General features: G+C 39.3%; 4 protein-coding genes across 5 annotated transcripts in view; 2 read left to right on the top strand and 2 right to left on the bottom strand.

The window, feature by feature from the left end:
* Window positions 1-8: 8 nt before the first annotated feature.
* On the bottom strand, window positions 9-1,203 carry LOC145467778 (neuropeptide Y receptor type 6-like). Its single transcript, XM_081451372.1, has one exon. The coding sequence runs from the start codon at window positions 1,064-1,066 to the stop codon at window positions 98-100; it is 969 nt and encodes a 322-aa protein (XP_081307498.1). The 5' UTR covers window positions 1,067-1,203; the 3' UTR covers window positions 9-97.
* A 2,194-nt stretch (window positions 1,204-3,397) lies between these two features.
* On the bottom strand, window positions 3,398-5,819 carry LOC145467765 (neuropeptide FF receptor 2-like). The gene has a single exon (XM_081451363.1). It carries the CDS (start codon window positions 5,704-5,706, stop codon window positions 4,777-4,779), a length of 930 nt encoding a protein of 309 aa, XP_081307489.1. The 5' UTR covers window positions 5,707-5,819; the 3' UTR covers window positions 3,398-4,776.
* Window positions 5,820-16,551: 10,732 nt separating this feature from the next.
* Window positions 16,552-17,586, top strand: LOC145467754 (melanocyte-stimulating hormone receptor-like). Its single transcript, XM_081451357.1, has one exon. The coding sequence runs from the start codon at window positions 16,646-16,648 to the stop codon at window positions 17,558-17,560; it is 915 nt and encodes a 304-aa protein (XP_081307483.1). The 5' UTR covers window positions 16,552-16,645; the 3' UTR covers window positions 17,561-17,586.
* A 4,087-nt stretch (window positions 17,587-21,673) lies between these two features.
* LOC145477259 (arylsulfatase B-like) overlaps window positions 21,674-27,754 on the top strand; it is a 10,481-nt gene continuing 4,400 nt past the window's right edge. For both annotated transcript variants that reach the window (XM_081455502.1, XM_081455505.1), the window contains exons 1-6: window positions 21,674-22,762; window positions 23,789-23,900; window positions 24,141-24,300; window positions 25,146-25,258; window positions 26,090-26,236; window positions 27,517-27,687. In XM_081455502.1, the coding sequence (XP_081311628.1) occupies window positions 22,680-22,762; window positions 23,789-23,900; window positions 24,141-24,300; window positions 25,146-25,258; window positions 26,090-26,236; window positions 27,517-27,687 (786 nt within the window). In that variant the 5' untranslated portion in view covers window positions 21,674-22,679. The remainder of the gene's footprint in view (window positions 22,763-23,788; window positions 23,901-24,140; window positions 24,301-25,145; window positions 25,259-26,089; window positions 26,237-27,516; window positions 27,688-27,754) is intronic.

The raw sequence follows: 27,754 nt of genomic DNA, 5'->3' as shown, positions 1-27,754 counted from the left end.
AAACACCGAATGGAATGCTACAGTGGCTGTTTTCTGTGCAAATTTATCAGTATTGCGTTAATTTGAACTTGTGTATTCATCCATAGTTTGTAACTGGCTAAAATCTAAAGTTCAGTGTCTCTATCTTTCTAGAAAACCATATTTTACAGTCTCTAAAAGTCCTCACAACCTCGCATCGAAAATTCGCATTTCCAAATGAATATAACACTGGATGAATGACTGAGCTGGTCAGCGAAATACTCACTACAAATTGTTTGACAGAAATATCTCCAAACCTAACATTGGCACCGTAAACCTTTGCTAATTCTAAGAGCATGAATGGTCCCCAGCTGAACAGGAAACTTACAACAATCAAAACAAGCATACGAAGAGCGTTGTATTTAGACCTTATGTAACATGGGCTCATTGTACGCTTAATGGCTCTTTTTCGCAAGAAAATAAAAATCTTCCAATACGAGGTTGTAATTATTGACAAAGGAGCAACAAACGTAAAGAAAAAATAAATCGTGAACGAAATTTGACTTGCAAAAGAACTGCGTGGAAGAACACAAATAAACGCAGGTGTGGTGTAAATGGGTTCTGATAAATTGTCTTGTCTTGTAATTTCCATCACGAGCGGGTTGACGTGGGCCCCAAATATTATTGGAAACGAAATGGCCACAGAAAATAACCAAATTGAGGCAATTCTCTTCTTGCGGTGTGCAGTGAGAGCCAAATTTCTCAGAGGATTTACAATGTGGTTTTTACGATCCATGGCAAGTCCAGCGAGAAGAAAGAACACAGTTGCACACGTTGCGTGAGGAAAAAATTCCATGGCCTTGCATTCACCGTGGGATAACAAGCGAGGGTCTGTCATTGAGGTGAAGATTCTCACCACAGCCATCATGAACCTGTAAACGACTTCAGCCATCGAGAGATGAAATATGTAAAAATTGGAGAGGTTCTTTCCTACCAACTTGCGTCGAGTCATGATAAAGCACACGAAGAGGTTACTGGCCAATCCCAGCGCCAAGAAAACTGAGTCAAATATCAGGAAACTATTGGGTATATGATCCGTAAAACCCATCGAAAGAGTATTGTCAGCTATGAAGTAATACTGTGACCTGTCCGAAACAAGAAAAGGTTTAAAGGCGTTATGAGTTCGATCAAATATTAATATTGCATCAGTTTGCAATCATATAGAATTCTGGCCTAGTCGCGCTAATGAAGTTTACTTTGGCAGCTCATAAAAGAGCAAAAAATAAACCTCAAGTCCGGATAAGGTTTATTAATATATTTTTCTTTATATGTGGGTGTTCTTTGTTTCATGTTTTAATTCATCAAGACTTCTAATTAATGTAAGTTTAATTAAATCGAATCGAAGGTTGATTTAAAGCTTATCAGTATTTCAAACTAATGCTGTAAGGCTGAAGTCTTTTTCAAAGACTCTGGCATCTAAAATTTGCAGCACTCAAAGTCGCTAGTCAATTTAAGTTTTGCAACACCTGTTTATTGTTTCCTCTCTCTATGGGCATATCCTGTAACGTAAAATGTAATTGTGTTTCATGTAAATAATTTATTGAATATAAAAGTCAAACCGAGAGCACTCTATTAGCTGGAAGCAAAAGACAACAGAATGTCGGAAATGGGAAGACATTCCGAAACCACGCGACAACATTGCGTACACATAACGAGAAGTACTTGTTTACATTGATAAAAACGTCGGATTCACCTATGTCTCCATTTCTGCGGAAACGGTGGAAACAAATTTAGTAGAGGTAATGGTTAGCATTCCCGACAAACTATGAAGGAGCAAATAACACTTGAAATCTTTTGTTTTGGGCTTTCACACATTGGTTGAATTATTTAATCTTTCTACTGGTTCTCAATCGAACATTGTAAAAACCTTTTGTCTTTTATGTTTTTTTTTCTCTTTATTTATAATCAAGTTGGAAACGTGACATTAACAAAAGGGGGACACCCATCGTCATATTTTCTATATTGTTTAGACACCTTTTAATAGAATCACAAATGGTGAAAGGAACTTTGAGAACCCATTGTTTATATTAAAACAAGAAGAGAAGAAGAACAAGACATATCAGTCACCATGCCAGGGGGAGAAAGGGTTTAAACAATTAGCTTTAAAAAGAACTCGCTTTATTTTAAGCTATTTCACTAGCGCTTGTCTAAGGTAGAATTTTCTCAAACTGTCCGTATCGACCCAAAGCGACGTTTCTAACTACATGGAATAAACACCAAAGATCATTGACTAATTCTTAGTTAGTCACTCGTTTTGCTATTTAAGTTCTACTTCTGCGGCAACAGTCACCTATATTCAGTCTTCCCCGCAACTTCTAACGCACCCTGGGACAGACCTATGCCAATAACACGCCTCAGACACAGTTCAGACATTGAGCCACCTTTGATATCAGGTCGTCAACAATTCCTCATACTATGGATTAGATGGACCAAGGTCTGTAAAGAGTTAAATGAAGGCCTTCCCCCAATAAGTAGAGGCAGCAGGTGGCGAGATCCAAGGGTTCTAGGGAATATGTTTTACGTAATTTCTTACGGTATCTCCTCCACGTACAAACTAATTAGCCACATTGGCAAAGTAATTTTTTTAAAACTTTGCCAAAAGTTGCGTACTATCACGCTTATCAAGAGTTGATGATATTGAAAAATAAAATAAAATAAAATAATAGAAAATAAAGACACCGAATTTCGGTCCGTCTGAACACTGTTTTGTGTAGTAAATACGGTTAAAGTAGCTCAGCCACGGTACTTTGGCCATGTACAAAATTACCTTTAAACTGGAGGGATATTAAGTGTAGAAATGACATCAACTCGGAAAACAGTCCGCGTTTGAGATGGGATTTGAACCCACGACCCTCCGGCCGCGATCTAGCCGGACTCTCTAACCACTGAGCTACTGGAGACTCTAAGGTGAGCAAGGGTGAAATGTGGGTCTTTGACTGGAACCGCATCGCGCGGTCACACAGCCAAATGATGACTTGGCACATGTGAACTCATAACTGCATCGTGCAGTCACATTGACCCATATTTCCCCCTTGCTCACCATAGAGTCTCCAGTAGCTCAGTGGTTAGAGCGTCCAGCTAGATCACGGAGGGTCGTGGGTTCAGATCCCATCTAGAACTCGGATTTTTTCCGAGTTGATGTCATTTCTACACTTAATATTTCGTATAATACACAAATTGAAAGGAACCTGAAAACAGTAGTTTAGTACATGAGAAAGAAAAACACCAAAGACATAATAATAAACCATAAAGGAACAAGGATGGTTAAGGATGGAGAAGATTAACACGGATTACAGACGACTAACTTGAAATTTAGGCTAAACCGTTTTTAAGCAAACCGTGACGTAACTTCTTAAAGTCAATGTTCTTTCACTTATACGAAATTTATTCGAAATCTCACTGTGGAAGGCCTATTTAAAGTGCAAAATTGTTAAAAAAAAACTTACAGAAAACAATTAATTTAATTTGCCTTCATTTTTCTCGAATGCGTTTCTGAAGTTGACAGCTTCCGGGCGTATCACGCAAAGGTACGGGTTTTCTGTGCAATAAATGTCGTTTTCCAATTTCCGTAGTGTTGCTTAAATAATGGATCTGAGACTCTTTCATCATCAATGGTGGCTCTTCACGTTAGCGGCTGACAATTTTATTTTATTTCGTATAACGATTGACAGTTAATCACATTGTGACCTTGGTCTATTTTATAGCAAGCGTTGAAGTATAGTTTGGTTTATTTACGCAAAAAAAACTAGACACCAAATATTTGAAATGTGTTCTTTGTCTTCAAAAATCAATATTTAACAAGAGTTTCATCTAATTTCTTTTTTATCCAGTTGCAGTTGTTGTTCATCACTGGACTGAAAACTATTTAAAACTCCTTAGGTGGAAGCCCATATGCAGGAGCTGCTCCCTTATATGGGCTGTGTAGGTATGTGCGGCCCCAAAGGGTATGGTTTTTTAGCCGTTTTGGTTAGAAATAGGGTGTAGTTTTTGCACTCTAGTCTTAAATCGCGTATGTTTTTTTTAGAAGAAGCTATCTTACGTAATAAAAGCATTTAAACATTGTCTTTAACACTGGTCTGAACTAAGGAACTAATTATAAGGGGATCTGAAGCAAGGTTTGATTTAAGGGTCAGGTCTTAAATAGGGTATTGCATTTTTGGTCAGGCGATAAGTAGGGTATGAAAGATAGGGTAGGTGATTGGGGAAGGCGGCCGCACAACCTCACCAAATTTTCCTGGGAGTACCCCACGGGGGGTCATACTCGAGTGAGGCTTCTAGCAAGCTTTGCGTCATAATTTGGAGTAGATATGTACAATTTGAATTTCTCTGGAGTAAATTGATCCGGGCTGGCCGATCGGTCAGAAGATTCCTCTACAGTATCCTTCACTTGTCCCTTGTTGTTAATATTTTGTTTGTTTATTGTTCAGCCTTATCTTTTCCATGGTGCCACGGTATAAATTAATCGAAGCGTCCTTTGAAACTGTAACATACGGCATATATCTAGTCTACTGCCATTTTAGATTACGAAACTCTACAACTGCTTTGCGCTACCGTTCTGATTTATCTATCACGGAATGATCTGCATACTGAATGAAATGCTACTGCCCAAGGAGCAGTATTCTTCAACAAAAGCCTCTACAAGAGTAGCTCTTTCTTCTTCTTAAGGTATCATGGTAGGTGGATTGACAGTGTCTTGGAAATCACGCTCTTACGCTGGCGCTTTAAAAGAAAACCCCATCGTTTTCCTCTCAAGATCTCTCAGGAAAGGTATGTTTTACAGCCTCTAAAAGCCCTCTCAACTTCGCATCGAAAATTCGCATTTCCAAATGAATATAACACAGGATGAATGACCGAGCTAGTGAGTGATATACTCAGTGTAACTTCTTTGACAGAAATATCTCTAACTTTAAACCTAGCGTCATAAACTCTTGCCAAATCTGAGAACATGATTGGTCCCCAGCTTAGCAAGACTCCCACAACAACTAACACAAGCATGCGCAGTGCCTTGCATTTGGACCTTACGTAACATGGACTCATGTTTTGCTTAGCAGCTCTTTTTCGCAAGTAAAGAAAAATCTTGCAATACGAAGTTGTAATTATTGACAAGGGCACAATAAAGGCAAATAGAAAGTAAATCGTAAACGACATTTTGCTTAAGAGTGTTCCGCGTGGTAGAAGGCAGGTGACCGCTGCTGGGACGGAGTAAGATGCATTAATCTGCGTTGGGTTGTTCTGTTTTGGATTAACGTTGACACCGAATATTAGAGGGAATGAAACAGCCACAGAGAAAAACCAAATCAAGACAATTCTTGTACTACGGTGTTTAACGACAGCCAAGTTTTTTAACGGGCTTATGATGTGGTTCTTGCGATCCATGGCGATTCCAGCCAGAAGGACAAAGACAGCCGCACACGTCACCTTAGGCCAGAATTTCATGGCTTTGCAGTCGGCGTTGGATATCAAATCGAACTCTACAGTGGAATTGAAGATTTTCAAAACAATGAGTGCGATCCTGTAAAGCACCTCTGCCACGGCAAGATGAAATATGTAAAAATTGGAGATGTTTTTCCTAATCAGCTTGCGTCGGGTCATAATGAACAAAACGAAGAGGTTACTGGCCAATCCTAGAGCCAAGAAAACGGAGTCAAATATCAGTAAAGCATCTCTGAAGTTTTCCTTGAAATCCATCGGAAAAGTATTCTTCTGCCAGCGGCAGACTGCTTGCAAAGGTGGGAGAGAAAACTGCTTATGTACAGACTTCAAAATGTCCAACTGAAGGCGTATTGGTTACGGTCAATATTACGTCAGCCTGAATCATATAGAATACTGCAGAATACTGTTTATTTTGACGGCTATTAACGAGAAATAGCTAAGTGTCACAGACCCAATCAGATTTTTGTTCTTTTTTTAACGAGTGAAAACGCTTTCTTAAATGACTCAGAACTCGTCAGAGGCTATTGAAGTTTAGACAGGATGTGCGCGCAAAGAATGCCTCAAATATCCGGTTATTGTATAAATGTGTAGTCCTCTCATGTCTTTTCCTCAAGTGATCAAGGTTCTTAGAATTAGCCTTTCATTGAGTCCTAGAAATTAATTTACATTAAATAAACTTCAAGACAGAAATACACTTGGTTGTGTCCCTTTAAAAAGGACTGTCTACCACAGTGAAATAGCATTTTCTCGACAGAGCTCGCTTTGTAATGTAAATTCTTAATTTCTCGAGCCTCTCATGCGAATGCTCATTTTGTTATAATTATACGACTGAGAAAAGAATTACGAACGCGCTCATTAATTTTCACTGGACAAATTACAAATTAATGAGAAATTGACCTGCTCCGAACCGATCACGATGACGTAATACTCTCAGTGATATGACAAACATTTGAACGAAGATGACAGAAGCTTTTGTCAAAGCTTTTGAATTCTGTCCCTTTTTCCTAAGCATCTATTTATATGTCAAACTCAGACTGTCACAAACATTCATTCTGATAAAACAAGGCGACCTTGAAAACATGCAGAATGAAAGGAGGTATCACTGAGTTAACTTTCGTTATTAAGATGAAATGATCTGATAAATGAAAAACTAGAATAGAGATAGAAATAGATTTTATTAGCAAACTCATTGCAGCGCAGGAGCGGCTGAATTACGAATTACTTTACAATAAAAATAGAATTATATTATACAAGGAAAAATATGCAAGCTATTTATAATTTAAAATATGGCTCATAATAAAAGTGTTCCTAAACCTATGTGTTTTACAAATCGGTAGCTCAAAGTATCCCCGGGTTCGTGTGTAGTAAGTGGACTCGTTACGTGGCGGCAGCAGATCATGTAGCTTATGGCATGGGTCTCTCATAATTTGATCAAATAAAGTTTCGCTCAGTGCCTGTCTCCTCTCATACAGTGAAGAGATGCCTGCGGCTACTAGCAACTATCTAACAAGAGTTGATGGCAAGTTCCGGTCGACAAGATCGGAATCATCCGGCATGCTATTTTTGCTAGACGTTGCTTAGCAAATCTCGAGTGCTCACCATTTTTTTTTATTAGATGATAAAAATTTGCAATTTTACGTATACATCAAATATTAACGATTTCCCAAAACGGCAATTGTTTCTCGAATCTTTGACTGCCACAAAGTTAGGTAGCTATCTATATATTTCTGTGTACGTGTGGGAATATAATTTCATTACTCTAATTTCATTACAGTCAGTGCATAAAAATTCAAAAAAGGAAGTAAGCTTGCTAAAAATAATAATCATATACTGAGAAATTATGGAGCTAACGCTTGTGACTGTTTTATTGAGGACCAATAATATTTTATCATGCAATTACTGTAGCTATACAGGGTCGGATCTAGAGAGATGGGGGCGCGGATCCGGATTCCGGATTCAGATTTCCGGTTCTCGTCTCCGGATTCCATGTTTTAGGGTTGCCCTTGCACCTCCGGACGGAACCTCCCAGTTTTAAACCCCCCAGGGACTTAAGCACATATTAGCAAATCACTAGCAAATATTATTGCATGTTAAATCTTGGCCTGAAAATTCGTAAACTGCAGAGCCTGCAAAACCAAAATAGTCCTTGGAATCTCTGGGCATTTCTGAAAAAAAAAAAATCAAGTTTAGGTTGATTATATCCTCGAAATTCTGTAACACTTTCTCACTATCGGGCGTTTAGTCAGTTGAGATCACAGCCTTCACCTTGCAGGTTACAGTAGATCATCCCGAGTGTTTCGCTAGCATACCCAGACCGAGAAAAATTCGTCCACAGCGAAGCCCAAACAGTATTCGAATCGCTTACTATTTTTTAAGTAGTCTTTCCGTGTACTATTGTTATTCTTACTATTTTCCGAGTTTCAATCTGGCCATAAATATTTTAACTTGGCGAGACAATTTGTGACATGTTCAAACTCCGATAGTTCGTCAACTAGACGACCAAAATGACTTAAGGAATCGCTTGGTATTTCCAAAGAAACATAGAATACTCTAAAGAAGTTTCAATAATGCTTTCTGTCGAAATTTATTAACATTGCTCCCAGCTCCTGGGATTATAGTTACTGCGTAATATAAACAATCCACTATACAGTCGTTTGAGACTTTCTATTTTTATTTCATCCAAATTAATGATGTGACCAAGTTCCAGCACGAAATCTCGTATAGAAGTGAATCGAAGGGAGCGTTTATCAAAGAACACTGACATTTATAATTCTCTTGATATCCTCGCTTTTTGCGAACCACGATGATCAGAAATTAATGTAAGACCCAAATTACCACAACGGCTAATTTTGTTATTCGTCTATACATTTCACCGCCTTTTTACTATCAATACGTTATAAAATTACGACTCAAGAAGCTCAAAAACCAGCCTTTAAAATTTCTTGTTTTTCCACTTCCGCGGGAAATAAGCGACACAAAAGCAGTTCTGATTTTAAGAAGCGCGCTCGCCCTCGGGCTCGCGCCGTTAAAAAGTGCTTTGCTTTCACAATTGGTAGTACATGTATTTTAAAACATGATTTAAAGTGCGTAATACTATCTGTTGTCTACAGGATTCGTAGGTAAATCTTTCGTTTTTCTTTCACATTTTTGAACTCGAACTAAGTGTGATGATTAAAGAAGTGCCCCAAAAGTCTTGAAAGAAAAATTGACTTCACGTTGCATGAAATCTAAGAGGTAAGTAAACGTGACGAGCACAAGTGTCAGTCGGAATGCGTGTTTCCAATTCAGTCCAATTTGGTACGTGTTCACCGCACTAAGATGTAACAGTGGGCCTTGATGTGTTGGTTGCCATTGTCTGCGAGCACAAGTGTCTCATTCCCGCAGCTATTGGTGTCATCCATTCCTACATAACTTCCCCCGGTTCCAAAGCCAAGTCTTGAATCGCAGGAAGTGCAATCATTTTCGTTGTTGCCGAGAATTCCTATGCGTGCTTTTGCTGTCCATCTTGAGAGATACGTAGAAGGATTCAAATTGAACCCTTCCATGTTGCAGTTGCTTTGAAGCGAGGATCCGGCAAGCAGTGATTTCCAAGTGTTGCGTCCGGTATTGGTTGGTCTGTGGTTGCCGTCAGCTAACAGGGGATACAGTGACGCGGTATTGTAAGATTCAACCCTGATCCAGTTCGTAGTGCCCTGTGACTTCATTCCAAGGCACATTTGATTGAATGGAGTGCTCTGGTAGTTTGACAGTTTTGTTTCGATTTCGTCAAATCCAGTGAGTCCACCATCCGGGTTGTAGACCTGCTTGTCAAGCCAGTAATGAGAGTTATAGTGGAACGTCGTCTGCAAAGTAAAAGCCGCCAAGTCTTTCACATACCGTACAAATGGAAAACGGACCAGCCACGGGTAACTCTGACAGAGCTCAATATCTTTGAACTAGAGCAGAAATTAAATGCTGGCGGTCCTATCTTTTCAGACTGGAAAATGAAAGGCTTTATTACAATCATTACTTGGATTGCAAGAACACGTAAGAACTTAGGAGTATAACATTCCGATTCTATAGTTTGATCATGAAGGGACTAGGATGACATTCCGGTATTTTGTCAAGTTATGTATGCTCTAACAGTTGGCCTGTGTCTGTTTTTACTCCCCTGTAGAGTGGGGCAAAGAAACAAACACAAAGAACCCGTCTCAAAGCTTCTGCTAAGTATTAACCCACGGCGCCATCTACGAGGGAAGTGGTCGCCTGTGATTCAACGCAAAGCAAGGCCTGCGTCCGAAAAATCAATTTTGAATATCTTTGTTTTAGTTTATGTCTGGTTTTGAGCGATCCGTAGATTGCTACATTATAAAGTACTTGTACTGTAAAGTACTATAAGTATTTTTGTGTGTAATTATCTTTGTGTTCCTCCGTCGCTGTCGTTATTTGCCCGATCGTCTCACCTGGTTTCCACTTATCTTCATTATTAGAGTCCAGGGTCCCTCGCCACACCTTGCAATAATATCCATGTGACAGTAGGTCTGTTGCACCCCTCCCTCCTCAGTAGTAAGAAAGTAGCCTCCACTTGGAGCAGTTCTAAATTGACACATTGGCGAGATTTTGTTATATCTCGTGGAAAACGCCCAAGGGTGGGTGTATGCTAAGGATAATAGGTTTTATCACTAATTATTTAAATTAACTATTAGTAGTAATTATTATTTCAAAATCCAAGTTATCTGTCTGTTTTTGTTGTTGTTGTTGTTTTCCTATCTAGTGAATACACCTTTGCAACAACTATGAGTTTTTGCTTCGATTGATTAATTTTGAGTATTGTGACTAGTGTAAGAAATACAGTGGAACCCCATTAATGCGTTCACAAACAAGCCACAAAAATCTGGCCGTATAAATGGGGTAGGCGTGTTAAAGGGGTTCTATAAATATTTGATGGGCCAGAATAAAGTGACCGTAATAACGAGGTGACCTTATTAACAGGAGGGCCGTAACGTGGGGTTCCAGTGTAATTTGTAATGTAGTGTCAGTATTAATGCATTGTAATATATAATTGTTATAATTTGCGTCTTTAAAAAGCATTTACATAAAATGCAACTCCCTTCGATTTGAAAGTAGCAGTTGTCAGTATATAATGATAAATCCACTGAACAAATTTTCTAACAGAAAAATCTCTCGGTGTTGAAAGAAAAGGAAAATTTGATGTCTGGTAATTAAATTTTAACGTGGGGAGCATGTGTTATGTCAGAACATGGCTGGCTCCTTCTCAAAACATACTTGTAATATTTGAAATTAATTTCTCTTCGTTGGGTTTTATCAGGTTTGTAAATACTAAAGATGACAGAATTTGTTCTTTCGTTTAGAGCTTGTCTTAATAGGATCTGCTGTAACTTTAAGAAAAGACACGGTTTTCTTACTTACGAGGTTTCGTTTACGACCTCAACGCATGTCGAGGCTGGATTGTCGAGTCCAAATCCTTTCTTGGCTGACATTTAAAAATAAAATAGAATAATTTAACCATTAACTAGTCCATCATAATCCAGCTGTTATTTGCAAAAGTAAATATTGGTTATTTTTCTCTATTGTTCTAAAATGGTTACACAACCTGACAGACAGGAATTTTTCTTTTAAAAGCAACCAAATGCGATTGGTTTGTATTTTTCCGTTTAAAGCTGGGGCGTATACAGGATTTTAGAGAAGGGAGTTTAAGGCACAGACCGCAAAGGCGGAGGATCCCCCGGATTCCCTGTAGGAGGATCCTAGGGCATCCTCGGCAATGGGATTTCTAGCATTCTGAGGCCAAGTCAGCGTGTTCTAATGTGCTATTTTTTCAATTTAGGGGGTTCACCCGAACCCCCCGAACCCATGCATCCCTTAAATCCACCAGTTAAAAGTTACTCAGTTTCATAAACAGCAGGCAAACGTTTAAGCATTTAAATCCCCAGCTTCCCAAAAAATAACATAAACAGAATAATCTATAATAGATCTATCTTTGGACATTCTTAAAAAAAACATTTCTTGAGGAGCTGCAAGATCAGAGGATTGAAATGCAAATTAACTTTACCTTTATGGCAGCTGTGTCCCTCAAATCCAGAAGGGCATTTGCACACGAAGCTTTCATCTTTTAAAAACGTCGGTTGGCAAGTTGCATTAGATACGCAGGGAGAACTACTGCAAGGATTCTGAAAAACGTCGAATTGTCAAATAAGAGCTAATTAAGACAAAAACGCAGAGAAAATGAATGTATAATGTTAGTTAGTAAAAGGGAGTTAGTGTAGCCGAGCGGTTAGGACGTCACTCTTGAAATCCAGACTTAAGTCCCGGATGTTTAAGAAAGAGAAAACATGTATCGTGTTTCTATCTCGATTCTATCGAGTTTTAGTATAAATCTGCTAACGTTCTAGCGTTCAACCATCACGCGATAGAAATCTGGAACTCATAATATAATTATCTAATCAAAACATTAAATCAATCAGCGCGCATATTTTCTTTGGGTTATTTTCTAGATGATTTACTGTTCTTAGTATTGGGTCAAAATTCTTGGGCACACTTTGTAAGTGGCCGGCAGTTTAATCTCGAGCCGGTTACCAGTTGGGAATTTTTAATCATGCGATCAAGAAACGTGACATCATCTGAAAGCTAAGTTTGACAACAGGATGGAAGAGAATAACAAGAAAAATAATTAGAGAAAATTAAATACCATCCAGATACCGTAATTAAGAATAGTTTTTTCTTCTTTTTAAGAGATACTCTGTGGAAACCTTTGTTCCGTTTCACGACAATCGCGAGCGATAAATAACATAGCTTTGTAAAGATTATGAGGCAATTTATTCCACAGCAAAATGTTAAAAAAGCGTACCATGACACTGTTAAGTGTCATGGCATTTAGCACTATAAACCACAACATTTTAACTGTTTTTAACATTTTGCTGTGATAATTGGGGATACTATAAAGAAAAAAACAAACATTGTAAATAGAAATGAAAAGTTGCTTAAAATCCCAACTGGTTGGAGGCCAACCAGCTGTTTATTTACAAGACGTGGAGTTGAATTCGGGACCGCCCAACACAAATCCATCTGGTCGTAGGGAGGATGATTCGAACCTGGGACCTCCGGATTACAAAACCAGCGCGCTACCCAAAAAGCCACGTCGCTTCAACCGGGCGCGTCCAGGAGATTACGTACGTTACCTGGGTTGCACGATAGATCTTTCCTAGTGAGGTAACCAGACTCGCTGGGTGTTGTTTGTCGTCGGTGTCGCTGAGTTCACATTCCCAGCGGCCAAGGTGAGGGGAAGATGCCACATTGTATGATTGACACGTTTCCTCCAAGTAACAGTTGATGCGACACAACTCTTCTTTTTCCAGCTGAAGAGCTTTGAAAACGTGACCCTGTAATGCTTTGTCATAGATCGGTGCTGCATAACTCTTCACGCGGCAACAGTCTTAAGATAAAAAAAAGCACATTGTCAGAAACCGCTTTTTTTAGTGGCGAACTCCGTTCGCCGATTGGCTACGCTACTCACTACCTATTCTGTTGTAGATAGTGAGTAGCGTAACAGAATTACGGTCGTCTCGCCCCAACTCAAAGTCGATTCGTCCCGACCAAAAGTCGATACTTCGGGAAGAAGTATCGGCCGAAATTTTTTCATACGATTTAGAAAGCAATAAATAGTTAACTTGAACAAAACAAACACTGTTGAGACCCTTTCTCATCTTACCGGCGGGATGATCATTGAATACTATGCACGTTAATTACCCGTAAACATCTAGCGCCGCTTATAGTAAACCGAGTAAGCCGAGCAACCTGAGCAAGCTGAGCAAGCCGGACAATTTTTTACTTGTGGTCGCCTGTGGCACAACTATTTTCTTGATATGCTACGTAAAGTAAGTAACGTGGCGATGTAATGTCAGGAGCCCATCACTTGGAAGGTGCAACTACCCCATATTCCTGTCACGGCATTTTCACAGACCGATTTATTTTTAGTTTGAATTTACCGCGAATTCAGATCCCCGCGGGAACCTCAGTGACTAATCATAAGCACGGACTTAATTTTTAACTGACGTCATCATTTCACCAAGAGATTAAGAAAAGAAAATCTATCGATACGCTCTCACGCACGTAGACCGGATCTGACCTATTTCGCGGGAAAAGAAGCCTAAAAATAGACCAGTCTGTTAAAATGCCGTGACATAGGCTTAGTATGGGAGTTGCACGCTCCAAGTGATGGGCTGCTGACCTTACGTACATCGCCGCGTTACTTACTTACTTTACGTACCATAGTTGTGCCACAGGCACAAATTTGAGTCATGTAAGTGCCGCATATGTTTAAATGAAGAGCCTAAAGTGTGCATTCATGTGGGAAAAAAGGAAAAAAAATTACGAATCAGTGGGTCTTACAAACGTCATCCAGTGTTTATGTACTCTTTAACAGGGGGAATTTTTACCAGAGATTTTCATAAGGTTTGTGGTATGGAAACTCTTCAAATATTTCTGAAGACTCCATAGCGGTAAGTTAAAAGTGAAAATTAATTAAATTAGACTTTGAGGTGACACAGTGGTTCATTTGTTTCAAACAAGATTCCTTGCGCGAAAAAACAGGCGAACTATTACGTCTCTCATAAAGTGACATCCATTTTTTTTTTCTTTGCAGTGACATTTTGGCTCCAAAACGTCTGTAGGGCGTCAGGAAAAGCTATGTTACAAGAAAACTTCTCAAACACAGTTTGTGGTGCCTCAGTGGAAACTGAGAATCAATTTAATCAGTCTTTCAGGCTTCGGATTGTTTCAAGTCTCAAATCAAGTTTCCCTCTTTCATTTGGATTCTTTACATAACCTTCACCCAAATTCCACATTTGTAGGTATTTTACTTATTCACAAATTGGTGGAACAAATAGGAAATCATCTGAAATACCAACCAACGATCCTCTGAAAAAAAAAACAGAAACCAAGTAATAAACGCCGTTGATGCAATTGAAAAGACGTTGGGTGTATTTAACGTGGGAAATATCTGACCGTGCAGATTTCCTTTTACTTATCGATATCGGCTTAGTAATGGCCAACAGTGTTAAGACTAACATGAAAAATAAGAAATGCTTTCTTCTGCTTACTTTCGTGATTTTCAGTGTTTTTCTGTATTTCAGAATGGGGATAACAAATGTGAAATTATCTGGAATATTTACCTACCAACGCTGCTGTGAAAAACAAGAAACCAAGTAATAAACGTCGTTGATGCGATTGAAAAGACGCTGGGCATACTTAACGTAGAAAAATCTGACCGTGCAGATATCTCCAAAGTATAGCTTTGTTATGGTCAACAGTTCTCGAGGCTAGCATGAAAAATGACAGATGGCGTCTTCTGCCGAGTTATGTAATAACTATCCCTACAGGGGGTATTGAGTGATTGTCAGGGGGCAACACATTGGTTGGATTTACTAAGTTGATTTTATCCAGGACGTTTTCAAGTTGTTCTGTTGATTAGAGAGCCACGTAAATTGCGTGAAATAGTTTTTAAAAATTGTTTCACGCATTAAACCGCTACGTTAATCCAGATTTTTTTAGTCTGAGTCAGTGGGAAATTACAAATGTTCAGTATACTAACGCAAGTTATTACGACACATTCACTAGCAGTTGCTGTGACAAGAAGTTTAACGGCAGGTGCACATTGACTGAAAATGAATTCTAATTGTAGTTTCTTGCATTGTAAAGGACTGGGAGAAAAAACTAATTAATTCAACTTAAAACTCCTGACAAAATTAAACAAACTAAATAGGGGGAACTAAATAAACCAGACCTTCTTCCCTTAAACTGCAAAACTATTTTAATTGTCTCAACACTGGTTTAGTAATGTTCACACGTTCAACCGTCTCCAGAATTTATCTTCAGCACTGGTAATAAATGAAAAGATTTAAGGACGAGTTTAAACTGAAAATAATTGATGCGGTGTGCAAATTAACTAACGAACAATTTTGCTCAGAGTACTGCCATTATTATATTCATCGTGAATTAAGCAACCGTGAGGTCGAAAATAAACAAACAAAAGAAAAATAAAACACACACACACACACACACAAAAAAAACGAAACTGCGTAAATTTGGGTGACAAAACTTCGTTATTATTTCGTCTTAGATATTATCTGAGTATTCATTTGAATCTGAATCTTTGGCTGATTTCGTGTTAATATGATATGAATATTTTACTTTTGTCAAGATATGTCAACGGAAAGGTAACATCCAAAGCCTGCTATACGCATCCATGCAAAAAGCTCACATGCTTCCAACAGTTGATTAATTCGGTCATCAATTCCTGAAAACTCAAAATGAAAAATAATTTGCTAGATATTTGTAAAACGGTATCAGTAATAAACAGAGATAATGAAGAAAAATGAAGATCCAGTATTGTAAATAAACACGACAGTGCAACTTATTAGAAGGCTTACGTAACGTTTGGCACAGAGTACTTCAGTCCGAGACCAACACCAAGGTCAGGAAGAGCTTTTTTGACAAAACAAAACAAAAACTTCATTTATGGTTGGAAGACCATTATGGTTAAATTTTTTTGTTTTCATAGGTGTAAACCATTTGATTGTTTTTTGTCCTTTCCACTTTTATTGAGTTTTCATATTAATTGTTCCGTATTTTTCTTTTATTTATATTTTTGCGCTTACCTAATTAATTCACTTTTAAAATGTTATGACCTAAAACTCACTATTTCATAGTTTTTTTCTAGACATTAAAGGTATATGCATTGTCTGCACTTAATTCACAACTCCTAGACTGTCGAGAAATGTTTTGAAGTTAAAAACTATCATTGGGTTTTCGTTTGAAAGTTATAAATAATTTAATTTCTAAACTGACATTTACAAATATACGTAGCACAGTGTTCTTATGCATGTTTCCTGGACACGACAGTTTTATTAAAATATAAACAAAGCCCTTCTTCCAAATTAGAAATTTTTCATAAATTAGTCGAGTAGTACGGTTTTACAGTATCGGAAATGTAATCTTGCTATGCAAGAATTATGTGTTTTCTTTAAGGCAAAGCTCCAACTTGTTATTAATTAATATTTCAAAACTCGTTTTAATTTACATTTGATTGACAGTAACTTCAATTGCTGTCATCTCAACGGATGTTGGCGAGTTATTTGTCATCGCACTCAACGCCGAACGCAAAACTCCACCAGACCTGATTGGTCTTGAAGTATCGATGGCTGCGTTGAACACGTCAAGTAATGCTCGATGTATTATGGAGACACCCATGCTCTTGTTGCTTGAGGCAGATGCAGCGTTGCTCATCAATGCCATCTTTAACGGCATCATTTCAGCTTCAGCCACAGCAGGAAATCTGTTAATTATCTTTAGTATTTTGCGTTCTTCAGCCTTGCATTCGACAGCAAATTTTCTTCTCCTCGGGCTGGCCCTGTCAGACTTTGGAGTTGGCCTTGTGGTAGAGCCTCTATATATTACAGTCCTCATCACGCGTTACCAACGCTTTCCCATAAATTGCACGCTCGTGGTTATGTACAACGTATCATCGTCATTTCTCGTTGTTATCTCTATGTTCACCATCACGGCCATAAGCATCGATAGGTACCTGGCAATCCATTTCCACTTGAGGTATCCGCAGTTTGTAACGTTAAAAAAGGTAATTTACCTCCAGATAACCCTATGGGCAGCCAGTGCACTTTTGACACTGACGCGGTTAGCAAGTTTTCCCATCTACCTCGCCGTCGGTATGGTACTGGTCGTCCTTTGTTTCTTCTTGATCTGTCTTGCTTACAGTAGAATTTTCAAAGTTTTGAGACGACATCAGGCACAGATTCAGAATCAAATCAGTTCTGAGACAACGCCGAAGATGAAACAGTTAAGAAATTCTGTCATTAACACGTTTTACGTGGTGTTCGTGTTTTTGGTTTGTTTCCTGCCTTACTGTTGTTTGACAGTAATCATTATTATTAACTCCAACAAGCGAAGCAAATCGTTTATGTTACTTAATTTATATTCCACCTCGATCATTTTATTTAATTCTTCTTTAAATCCTCTCATTTATTGGTGGCGTCGCCGAGAATTTCGCGAGGCTGTTAGGCAAACATTTTTAAATCCCTGCTGTACCAACAGTTGACTAATAATATCAAATACCCTCTATACTCCGGCGAAAGCTGTTGGCAAGGGTTATATACCAACCTGCCACACTGTTTTGAACAAAGGTAACGTATTATAGGTAACGTATTCAAGGTAACGTATTATTTTGAACAAAGGTAACGGTAATTATCAGCTAGTTTAGAAAAGTAGTTTTATTTTCAGGTAGGTATCACCTTATTACCCTACAAGTACACCGTAAAACCATTTTTGAAGGGTTTACGGTCGTTTCGCCCGAAATTCCGTTCGCCTGAAACCCTTTCGCCCGAACTGGAAGACAATTCGCCCGAACAAAAAGTCGTTTCTCCCGGACTCAAAGTCGATTCGCCCGGTGTATTCTATGAAGATATAAGTCATAATATGTAGGTCGATTTATAAAATATGAGTCGTGTAGCACGATCAAAACTATTCCCGATCAATATAATGACATGCATCACGTTGTCAAAAATTAATACTGAACATGCAAATTTCTTCTAAGCATGCAAGAAACCCAATTAAACCGGCCCGGTGCAATAGCTGAGGCAAAAAAAAACAACAAAAAAAAACATCAACATACTGTAATGCAACAGTTTATTGAATATGATCAATAGACCTATTTGCGTGATACTACGATAAATACTTACTTCTAAGTCTATACAAACGTAACCTTACCTATTTACAATTGTATATTATAATTCCTAACCGAATATCAACCTATTTAAAACTATAACGACGTGTACGGTATAAATATGTTGACTAATAGCGAACAATAAATTATTCCTAACCGAACCTTAACCTATTTAAAACTATAATGATGTGTACGGTATATGTATTGACTAATAGCGAACAATGAATTATTTCTAACTAACCTATTCAAATCGAACCATTTGAATCTATCGTGACACGAAGGTATAAATATATTGACTGATAGAACTTAAACTGAACGGACTGGTCCATTAAAATGGCGGCATGCCTTTAGTAACTGTTGAGCGGTTTTTTCCTTGGAGGCGTAATCGTCCCAGAGATCAAAACTCTTGGCCTGAAGGCGGCGATAGGTTTTTCTTTGTATACGTTTTAACTTTCCGTCAGAGACGAGTCTAACCTGAAGCGCGGAAAGCATGGCCTCTCTGTGCAGGTGCTGGATGAGAAGGTAAAACGGAATGAGTACTCTGCCAAGTATGACATTTTCGACTTTGAAATATTCCGAGATGATTGTTTGTAGTTCAAATGAACGAGTGACGAGAGTTATTTTGAGGGGCTTTTTATAGGAAGTCCCTTAGGCCCGGGTCGCACCAGAGCCAATTTTGTTTGTATAAGTAATAAATGTCAACAAGTAGCGTAAAATAAGTGCGACCTCCAGTTTCAAAAACTCGCCAAATTTTTGCGGATTGCCAAAATTTCGCCAATCTTCACACATGAAGAAGCCGAAGTGCTGCCTCGGAGGCTTCCAAATTTTGGCAAAGCAAACAATTTTGTTATTTTAACCATTTAACTGTCATATTTTTTAAAACATGCCTGGATAAAATTACGGCGAGAAAATAATTTTGATGGCTAGTCCAGTTTGGCCCGTGCGATGGCAGGACAAAATCATTTTTCACCCGGTCCATCTGACGCTTTTTTCAGTTATTTCAATGCAAACGAGGAATATGAGCGACGTTTTTATTCAAATTCTTATGACTCGTACCCTGAATCTGGTTACTGGCAGCAATTTGAAGAGGTGTCTTCGGCGAGACAATCTTCTTCGATCGCAAGTGGCGCAAGCAACAACACAAACTCAAGCCGAGCATAACTGCTCGTCCAATAATGGGCCAGAATTCAAGAGTTGCTGTATAGCGGAGAGTCAAGAACATACAGCGTGGATAAAAATCTGCGAAGGGTTAAGCTTTCGCATGATTACTTGTTACGTATATTTCAATCAGTAACGTTTTGGTTCCAGCATGTTGGCCTAATGCGACTACTGCCAAAATTTGGAACTTGCGAAATTTTTGCCAATTTTTTTCCTCGCCAAAAATGGGAAGTATTTTAAACAAACAAAATCGGCTCTAGTGCGATCTGGGGATCGAAGTTCTGGTAATTTGATTGGTTAATGCTGATGTTGTTTACTTCCTTTGTTAAAATAAATTAATTTATTACTATTACAAACAAAGGGAAAAAAAAATCACAATCACCTTGCGCGAGGCACTAATTAGTTCTTATTGTCAAGAAAGTGACAAGTATAAAAAATAGAAAAGTTATAGAGACGCGGAAAAAAAATCACACTTACTTTTACACAAGCCACTTATAGAGCGCGGAACTATCTAACAGGTTGAAAAAAAGCTGCATGCTTATGCGTATCATACACAAGTTGCGCGCGCTTGATTAAAGTACTAACCTGCGATATTCTTTTCTGGATAGACTAATAAAACTTGTCACGTACGGTAATAGAAACGGAATTTGTGGGTCATTTTTATTTGGCTTTACATGAAGTGTGACCTAGTCCAATCAATGGCGGATGAATTGCATTCTCCTTTCATCCGTTATCAATCGACGATTAACTCGCCAGATAGAGAGGGAAGGAGAGAGGAAAGGAGACCGTACAATATTCCCTTCACATAAGCTACGAGTCGAAAAAGGGAAAAAGAAAAAAAAACGGAGTTCTCTCTTTAAGCAGCGCTGGATGTTCACATTGAATGATACCGGTTTCGTCCCATGGCGAGTTCGCCCCCACCGAGTTCGCCCCCACTATAAAATTTCTATTTCGAGTTCGCCCCCAACTTTTAGTGTTCGTGTTTACGTAGTTGTTATTGAGTTACTAAACGTTTTCGAAGAACCATTTCAGTCTATGTATGTTTGATAAGCTTAAAATGATTGTTCGCCTGTTCGCGAACGCATAGCAACAAAGTCCAACGGTTACCGGTCATCTTGCCACCAGTCTCGCCAGCAACGAACTCTCCACCACGCGAAGTCACCCCGCCACCAAGCGAAGTTTCCTCGCCACCAGTAATCTAATGGGGATAAAAGAACGGGGAATAATTTCTATATGCGACTCGATCTGGTTGGGGGCGAACTCGATCAAGTTGAGTCGATGTGGGAGCGAACTCGGTGGGGGCGAACTCGCCATGGGGCGAAACCGCCAGCTACCTTCACATTACACGAAACCGTGGCATAACGCTGTATTCATCGATCAACTCGCCGTGGATGTAAGAAAAGAAATGTTCCATACCGTTTATCATGTCAATCTATGCCATTAACTGGTACCATAGTCACTTTGGAAAAATCCCGGGCGAATCGACTTTGAGTCCGGGCGAATCGTCTTCCAGTTCGGGCGAAAGGGTTTCGGGCGAACGGAATTTCGAGCGAAACGACCGGTTACCTTTTTGAAGTGTCAACTGATTTAGTTCCAAATAAGCAAAAAAAGCAGTTGAAATTCAGTGATGTTTTTACTGATATTTAAATTTAAAATATGTAGCCTGTCCCAGGCTTTCGGTCAGTGGGGACGATCGAAAAAGCGGACGGGCGACGAGCGGCGTCCCGCTCGAAGCCGATCCCGCTCGTCGCCCGCCTGCTTTTTCGATCGTCCCCACTGACCGAAAGCCTAGAACAGGCTATGAAATATGCTATGATACTATATAAATAAGTGACATTCAAAATGCGTAACTGTTTTTCTTCATCAGACTAGAAAGGTTTCTTGGTAAATAGCTTAGTCTACGATCCGTCTGTTTGGCAAGTGCGAGACCTTTCTCTTCCCCAGAGCCTCCCGTCTCTGTTAGCGGACAGGGCCTTCGCACGAGGAAAAAGTGGTTTTGTGACACAGGACTTCCTTCTACTAGAGCCAAGCCCCCCGCCGCCAGGCTAAGAGTGGCGGGTGGCTCTGCGGACAAGTACGGTGCAAGACACAAAGGAAATTCCCGGGAATGAATATTAATATCTTCTTGTTGTGAATCGCTAAGGTAGTGGTAATACTTGGGTAATTTACGAAGCATTTTAAATCAAAAAACCAGTGAAAAGAGCTCAGAATCACACAAAATTTTAACGAGAATTCACTGAATTGTTATCAAGGCCCACTGGTAAGAGAGGCCCGCCCTCGTATAACCACCCCCCCCCCCCCCCCACACACACACACACACCCCACCTACTCTTTTGGCGTGGAAAAATATATATTAAACCTCCTCCATCTCTTGTAAGCTCACCTAGTCCAGCCTCGAAAATTTCCGTGCATAAGGCGAAGAAGGGGAGGGTTCAGAGACTGGATTTAGGCCCAATCCGCTCCCCCATCTCCTCCCTAATTTCTCTTTGTAACCAAAGATATTTGCAATTGACGACTTTCCATATGCCTCATTGGACTAGGTTCAGAAAGCACTGTGATTGAATGAACAGCCGCCATCTTTTCCCCATGGTGGAGCCTGACTGGAAGTACTCAACATCGTTCCGAGAGGGGGGCGGTACGAGATTGTAGAGTGCTCCCAAGCTTTGCTTTTTTTAAATTATTGAGATCATTACCAGTTCCTGGGCTGTGATAAGTCACTGAAATGATACTTCATTGACCAAAGAACGATGTAAAGAAATAATGGTCGGCAAACGGATACCCTGCTAGCGTTCCGTTAAATTTATATAATGCCTCTCCTCTCTGTTAAGATATCCGCCCCTCAAACGTGCTTTAAATAATACAAGTGAATATATGAAAGATCACATATTTGAATCGCGGAGAAAGATATGAAGACATAATTGATCATAGCATTTACATACGCAACTTAAGCAGTTGTAAAATTAAGCTTGAAAAAAATTCAGGTCTGATAGGGATTCGAATCCATGACCTCTTCGATACCGGTGCAGTGCTCTATCGACTGAGTTATCAAGTCATCTGGGAGCTGGTTCGTAATATACCCGCAGATGGTGAAGAATACAAGTGGACTGCGGAGAAAGAAATGAAGACATGATTGACTGTTTAAAATAAGTAAGCCCCCACCCTCGAGGGCGGAAGGGGGGCGTGTCCTGTAGGATTTGCGTTAATTAAATCTAAGAGTAAAAGTAAATAAAACAGGCACAAAAAACATTTTTTCTGTTTATTGTCTCAGGGTAACTTAAATAATTAATAACATACGACTTATTATAGGTAGACAACATTTTTTTACAAGATTTAAAATATGTGTCAGGCAATATTGTGTCTCAGTTTATTTAGGATGGAGTTTCAGAGAGTGTGGAATGTCATATCGCTATGGAAACTCAGGTAATTTTGAATATTAGTTAACGAGAAAACATTGCAAACCGAGCAGGTTTATGCACGCTAGGTTGCTTTAACTTTTTAAACAGCTCAGGTTTATTTTGCTATTTTGCAACGTCAAGCTGTGAATTGTGAAAATGGACAGTCAGTTTGTTAGCTACGTTCGTTTACATATTATTTAATGCGAACAAATTGTTTTGACTCTGAATCTGTGGCCCGCAAAAAGTGTCCGCATCTCATTTTTGTTTTGACCAAACCAATATCTTTCCTTAGAATATACGATATACAGTACACCATTGTTTTTGTTTTTAATTTTTATAACAACAAAACAGCAGCTGTTAAGATAAACTAAGGTCCCATTCACAATGATACTTATATTAAGGCAAGTCGAGGATAATTATGCATTTTGCTGTCTTCGTCTTGTGAAGGGTGCTGAACAAAAACTTCACTAAGACAAGCTCTCATAAATCGAAAATAAATGCATTGACCAAATGACAAATTAAGGAAAACTTACAGACAAAGAAGTCGGCCTTAGGAATGTTGGTTTGCGACTTTATACCATTGTTGGTTGCGGAAGAGAGCGTTTACAGAAAGCCGTTGAGTGCACTTGAGCACCAGTGAGTTTGCTTCTAATTTCAAATAAACAGAACCTGTTTCGATGTGACAGGCGTCATTGTCGTAATACAATAAATGACCTGTATACCAGTTATACACTAATGAAATTTGCTCACCAGCAAATTATTGAGACCATTAATGGAAAACCTAGTCAAAATGTCCTATAGAATTGAGCAAACTTAAGAGTTGAATGAATTCCTGTAATACGGTACATAGGATTTCCTATGGTATTTCAGCATTTTGTCAAATACTTAGTGTTGCGATAAAACTCGGTTGCTAACAAACATTGGCTTCTTTAGCGCTGTGTAATGCCCGGTATTTGTTCAATTTTAGACTTTTAGCCTTCATTAACAGATAGGGAGTTTTCTGACGATAATGAATTGAAGACAACAATTTCTTTCTTATTTGTCATTTTAGTCTCATTCTCGTCGTTCTAAACTCATGTCACGTGCTTGGAAAGAAAGGAAAGAAGAAGTCTGCTTGGAAAGCACCCAGACCCCACATCATTATGATAGTCGCTGACGACCTGGTACAGAGTTAATATTGTATTTTATCTGGTGATGTGTTATTAGTAATGAAGTCGAGAAAACGTTGCCTTCATGAAATTAAACAACTTCTTTGCTTTGTATTTTTGAACCCCCTACATGTTAAGAGGTCTCTCCTGAATGACCCCGAATATGTTTCTTTCCATTACCACTGGTTAATATCCATTGCGTTATTGCGCATGCGTCGATTAGGGAAGCAACATTAATTTTCTTGCACTTTTCAGGGCTGGGATGACGTCAGTTTTCATGGCTCGCCCCAGATCCCAACTCCACACATGGACAAGCTGGCAAAGGATGGCGTGATTCTTAACAGTTACTACGTGTCACCGCTCTGTACTCCTACCCGGGCCTCTCTTATGACTGGCAAACACCCGGTCAATCTAGGTAAGTGAAAAAGCTACTTATGTTAGCAAGGAGACGGCCATGATCCATACTGTGACAACATTCAGAACCGCCGGATTTTTCACTTTCTGTCTCGTGCTTTGTTTTGACTTTGAATTTAAAACTTTACATATTTGGAAGTTCTTTCTTTCCGCTCAACTCCCACAACTCCCATGAGTATATTGTTTTCTGTAAGTATCAGTCAGTTTGGTAAGGAACATTATGGTGCTAGAACACCGATGAGAATATCCTTAAAATTCAGATGAAGCTGCTGGTTTGTCAAACAGAAGTGAAACGATTCAAAATCTAGGCTTAAATAAGACTTGCCAGAAGACGAATTTTCTTCAGCAAAGAATACGAGCAATGAAGTCGTGAAACATGAGCGACCTAACGACGACACAACAAAAAAACGAAAAACAGACTGGCTTTAATTATATGATATGTCGAATTATTCTCGCATTTTGATTGGTTCTTACTTAGGATCTATTGGAGGACAGATGCACAGATGACGTCATGAACATTTTTGGTTCTATATTATACAAAGCAGATAGAATCTATATAAAACAGATAGAATCTATGTTGCCGTGCGTCTGTTCAGTGATAGATCACAGAAGACGTCAAAACGTGGTAAGAACATCAGTGACACACTCGCCTAACGGCTCGAGTGCAACCTTTTCTGTTCTTACCACATTTTGACGTCATCTGTAATCTATTACTGAACAGAAGTCCGGAAACATGTAATCTATTTGTTAAATGAACTCGTTGAACATAGCATTTACAGGAGGGCTAGAAAAACGCATTTGTGAAAGCGAAGCAATGACACTGGAATACTGACATTTACCTTGTAGGTCTTCAACACGACACCATATTTGCTAGTCAGCCGTACGGTCTACCCCTGAATGAAACTACGACACCGCAGTACCTGAAGTCGCTAGGATACAGAACACACGGTGTGGGAAAGGTAAAGAAAGATAAACAGAGTATTAATGGAGCTAAGTCAGGGTTTGCGCATCCTGAAAACTTTAGCCTAAATTTTTCAAGCTCTTCGTTTTTAATCCGTGTCGTTCTTCTCCATCGTTAGTCATCCTTGTTCGTTTATTGTTTTTCATTATCTGTTTGCTGTTTTTCTATCTGTATATAGTACACTACTATTTTCAGGTTTCCTTGGATTTAAAGGTATTCCTATACGCGGCCAAAATAACTCAAAGTAGAGTGACTTAGCTCCCTTAAACAACTTCAATGTAGCATATCAAGAGTTGATCGATGATGGTCTCTTGGCCATATCGAAGACCTCCTTCTTAAATCAAGCAATAGCACCATCAGTAACCAGGAAATCAATGTTGTTGTTCATTCAGCGTTTAAAATTTAAATGAAAAAAGGAGACCCTTTTAGGAGCATAGTAGCTCACAAGGCGGGTGCTTGGCCTGATTTCCCGTAGCATGTAATGAAATGTTGTTAGTCCTCTGAGAGGAATGCTTGTGAGTCCGGCTCATCCAGGGTTCCCCGACAATTAATTTCGTCGACCCCCCCCCCCCCCCCCCCCTAGCCTATACCTTACCATAGGTCGGAGGCAGAAACTGTGAGACAAAACGTTATGATCCTGATCACGGCGTGGCTGGAACCTCAACATTTTTAGCTTAGTCCAACACATTACAACACTCACCGAATTTAGTGCAATGCTTTGCTCTGATAAGTGGAGAAATAGCTTCTCATAGACACCGTAACAGCGTGTCAACTCAATAAAGTTAAACGCTCAATTGAATATGTTTCACGTTGAAACGTTTTGTTGCAGTGGCATTTGGGATTTTTTGAAAAGGAATACACACCAACCTACCGCGGGTTTGAGACTTTCTACGGGTTTTGGAATGGAAAAGAAGATTACTGGGACCACTCGTCACTGGAGGATGTTTGGGGCAGAGATCTCAGAGATAACATGGAGGTAAACACAGCTCAACTCCATTGAACTCTAAAACATGCAAATAGAAGCCTAGGGTAACCCAAGAATATGAAACTGTTGCGGTTATTTTGGTCTATATTGCATGTACATGAACTTTGTATTACATGCGAATCAAGTGCAGGAACTTGTTCGCTGAGCAAGTACGATTGAAGTTTTCGAAAAAAGTTTTTGTAATTATAGTGCGAATTCGTGAAAGCTTGTCATAGCCGCTGCCACGTGCTTTTTGCTGAATTACGTTTCTCACGTCAGCCGCCGCATACATGGATAGAGTAAAATAGCAATCCACATTACAACTCAAGATCTCAATATTTCAAAACGCAGGTAGAATTTAACTGTAAATGTGTGAAAGCCGGCTCAATTTAAGTTTTCAAAATGCTTTTAGAATTCCAGTGCGAATACGTGATTGAAAGCATGTCAAAGCCGCTCGGCCGCCGAAGTCAGAGAAGATTATCCAGCAAGAAGTACATGGCAGTTGCATAAGTATCCATAAAAAGACTAAGCTATCAGAAAACTCACTTTCAGGCTTATAATATAGCTTTTTAACGGTTAATTTGAGCCATTATCAATCTATCTCCTGTCATGGCGCACAAAATATTCACGATTTAGTTGTTTGAGGTGCGAAAAACACGTGGCAGCTGCTGCACAAGTATCTATAAAAAGACTAAACTATCGGCGCTCGAAACGCACTTTCAGGTTTACAGTGTAACATGTTTACGGTTGAACTTGAGTTTATCAGTCCATCTGCTGTCATAACATTTACGGCTCAAGTTGTCATCATGCACAACGAAGATTCCCACTCACTTAAAGATCCTGAAGGTCCTGAAGATCGCCGAAAAGAAGGCCGATGACAGTTTGCCCTTCGTGTTTTGTCTATTTACCTCGAAGCAAGGCACCAACATAGCGAAGTGCATTCTGGTCATCCGCAGTGCATTCTGGTCGCCGCGCAATGCATTCTGGTCGCCGCACAATGCATTCCGACATACTCTCAATTAATTTTGGATAGATTTCTTGTATATTCTGATAAGAATTGCTGCTCGCTGGCTGCGCTCGCTCCGCTGCAATTAGTGTGGGATAAAGCACATAACGCAAAAAAAAAAGAATATCTAATTTAGGGTATATCTTATGAAATGCTGGGGTGATCTTAGATTTTCCGCAGTGTTAAGAGGCAGGGAAAGTAACAGACATCCGGTCACCCAACGAGAATTATGTTATGAGACGTACATTTCTTTCCTCACGCTGTGATGTATTTGTTATTTCTCAAGGTGGTGAAGAACGAAACTGGCCACTACGGAACTGAATTGTTCTCAGAAGTGGCTGAACGAATCATCGACACTCATAACAAGTCAGAGCCGCTATATTTGTACCTTGCACAGCAAGCGGTTCATTCAGCTAACGTACAGGACCCGCTGCAAGCACCACGAAGACTGCTTGACGTAAGTCAGATAATACTTCAGACATCGAGTTTTGAATTTATAACTATAATAATAATTGTTGTTGTTG

The sequence above is a fragment of the Orbicella franksi genome, chromosome 2 (genome assembly GCF_964199315.1).
Source record: "Orbicella franksi chromosome 2, jaOrbFran1.1, whole genome shotgun sequence".
Taxonomy (NCBI): domain Eukaryota; kingdom Metazoa; phylum Cnidaria; class Anthozoa; order Scleractinia; family Merulinidae; genus Orbicella; species Orbicella franksi.
Note: the sequence above shows the minus strand (reverse complement) of the source record. Positions and strands in the feature narration are given on the sequence as shown.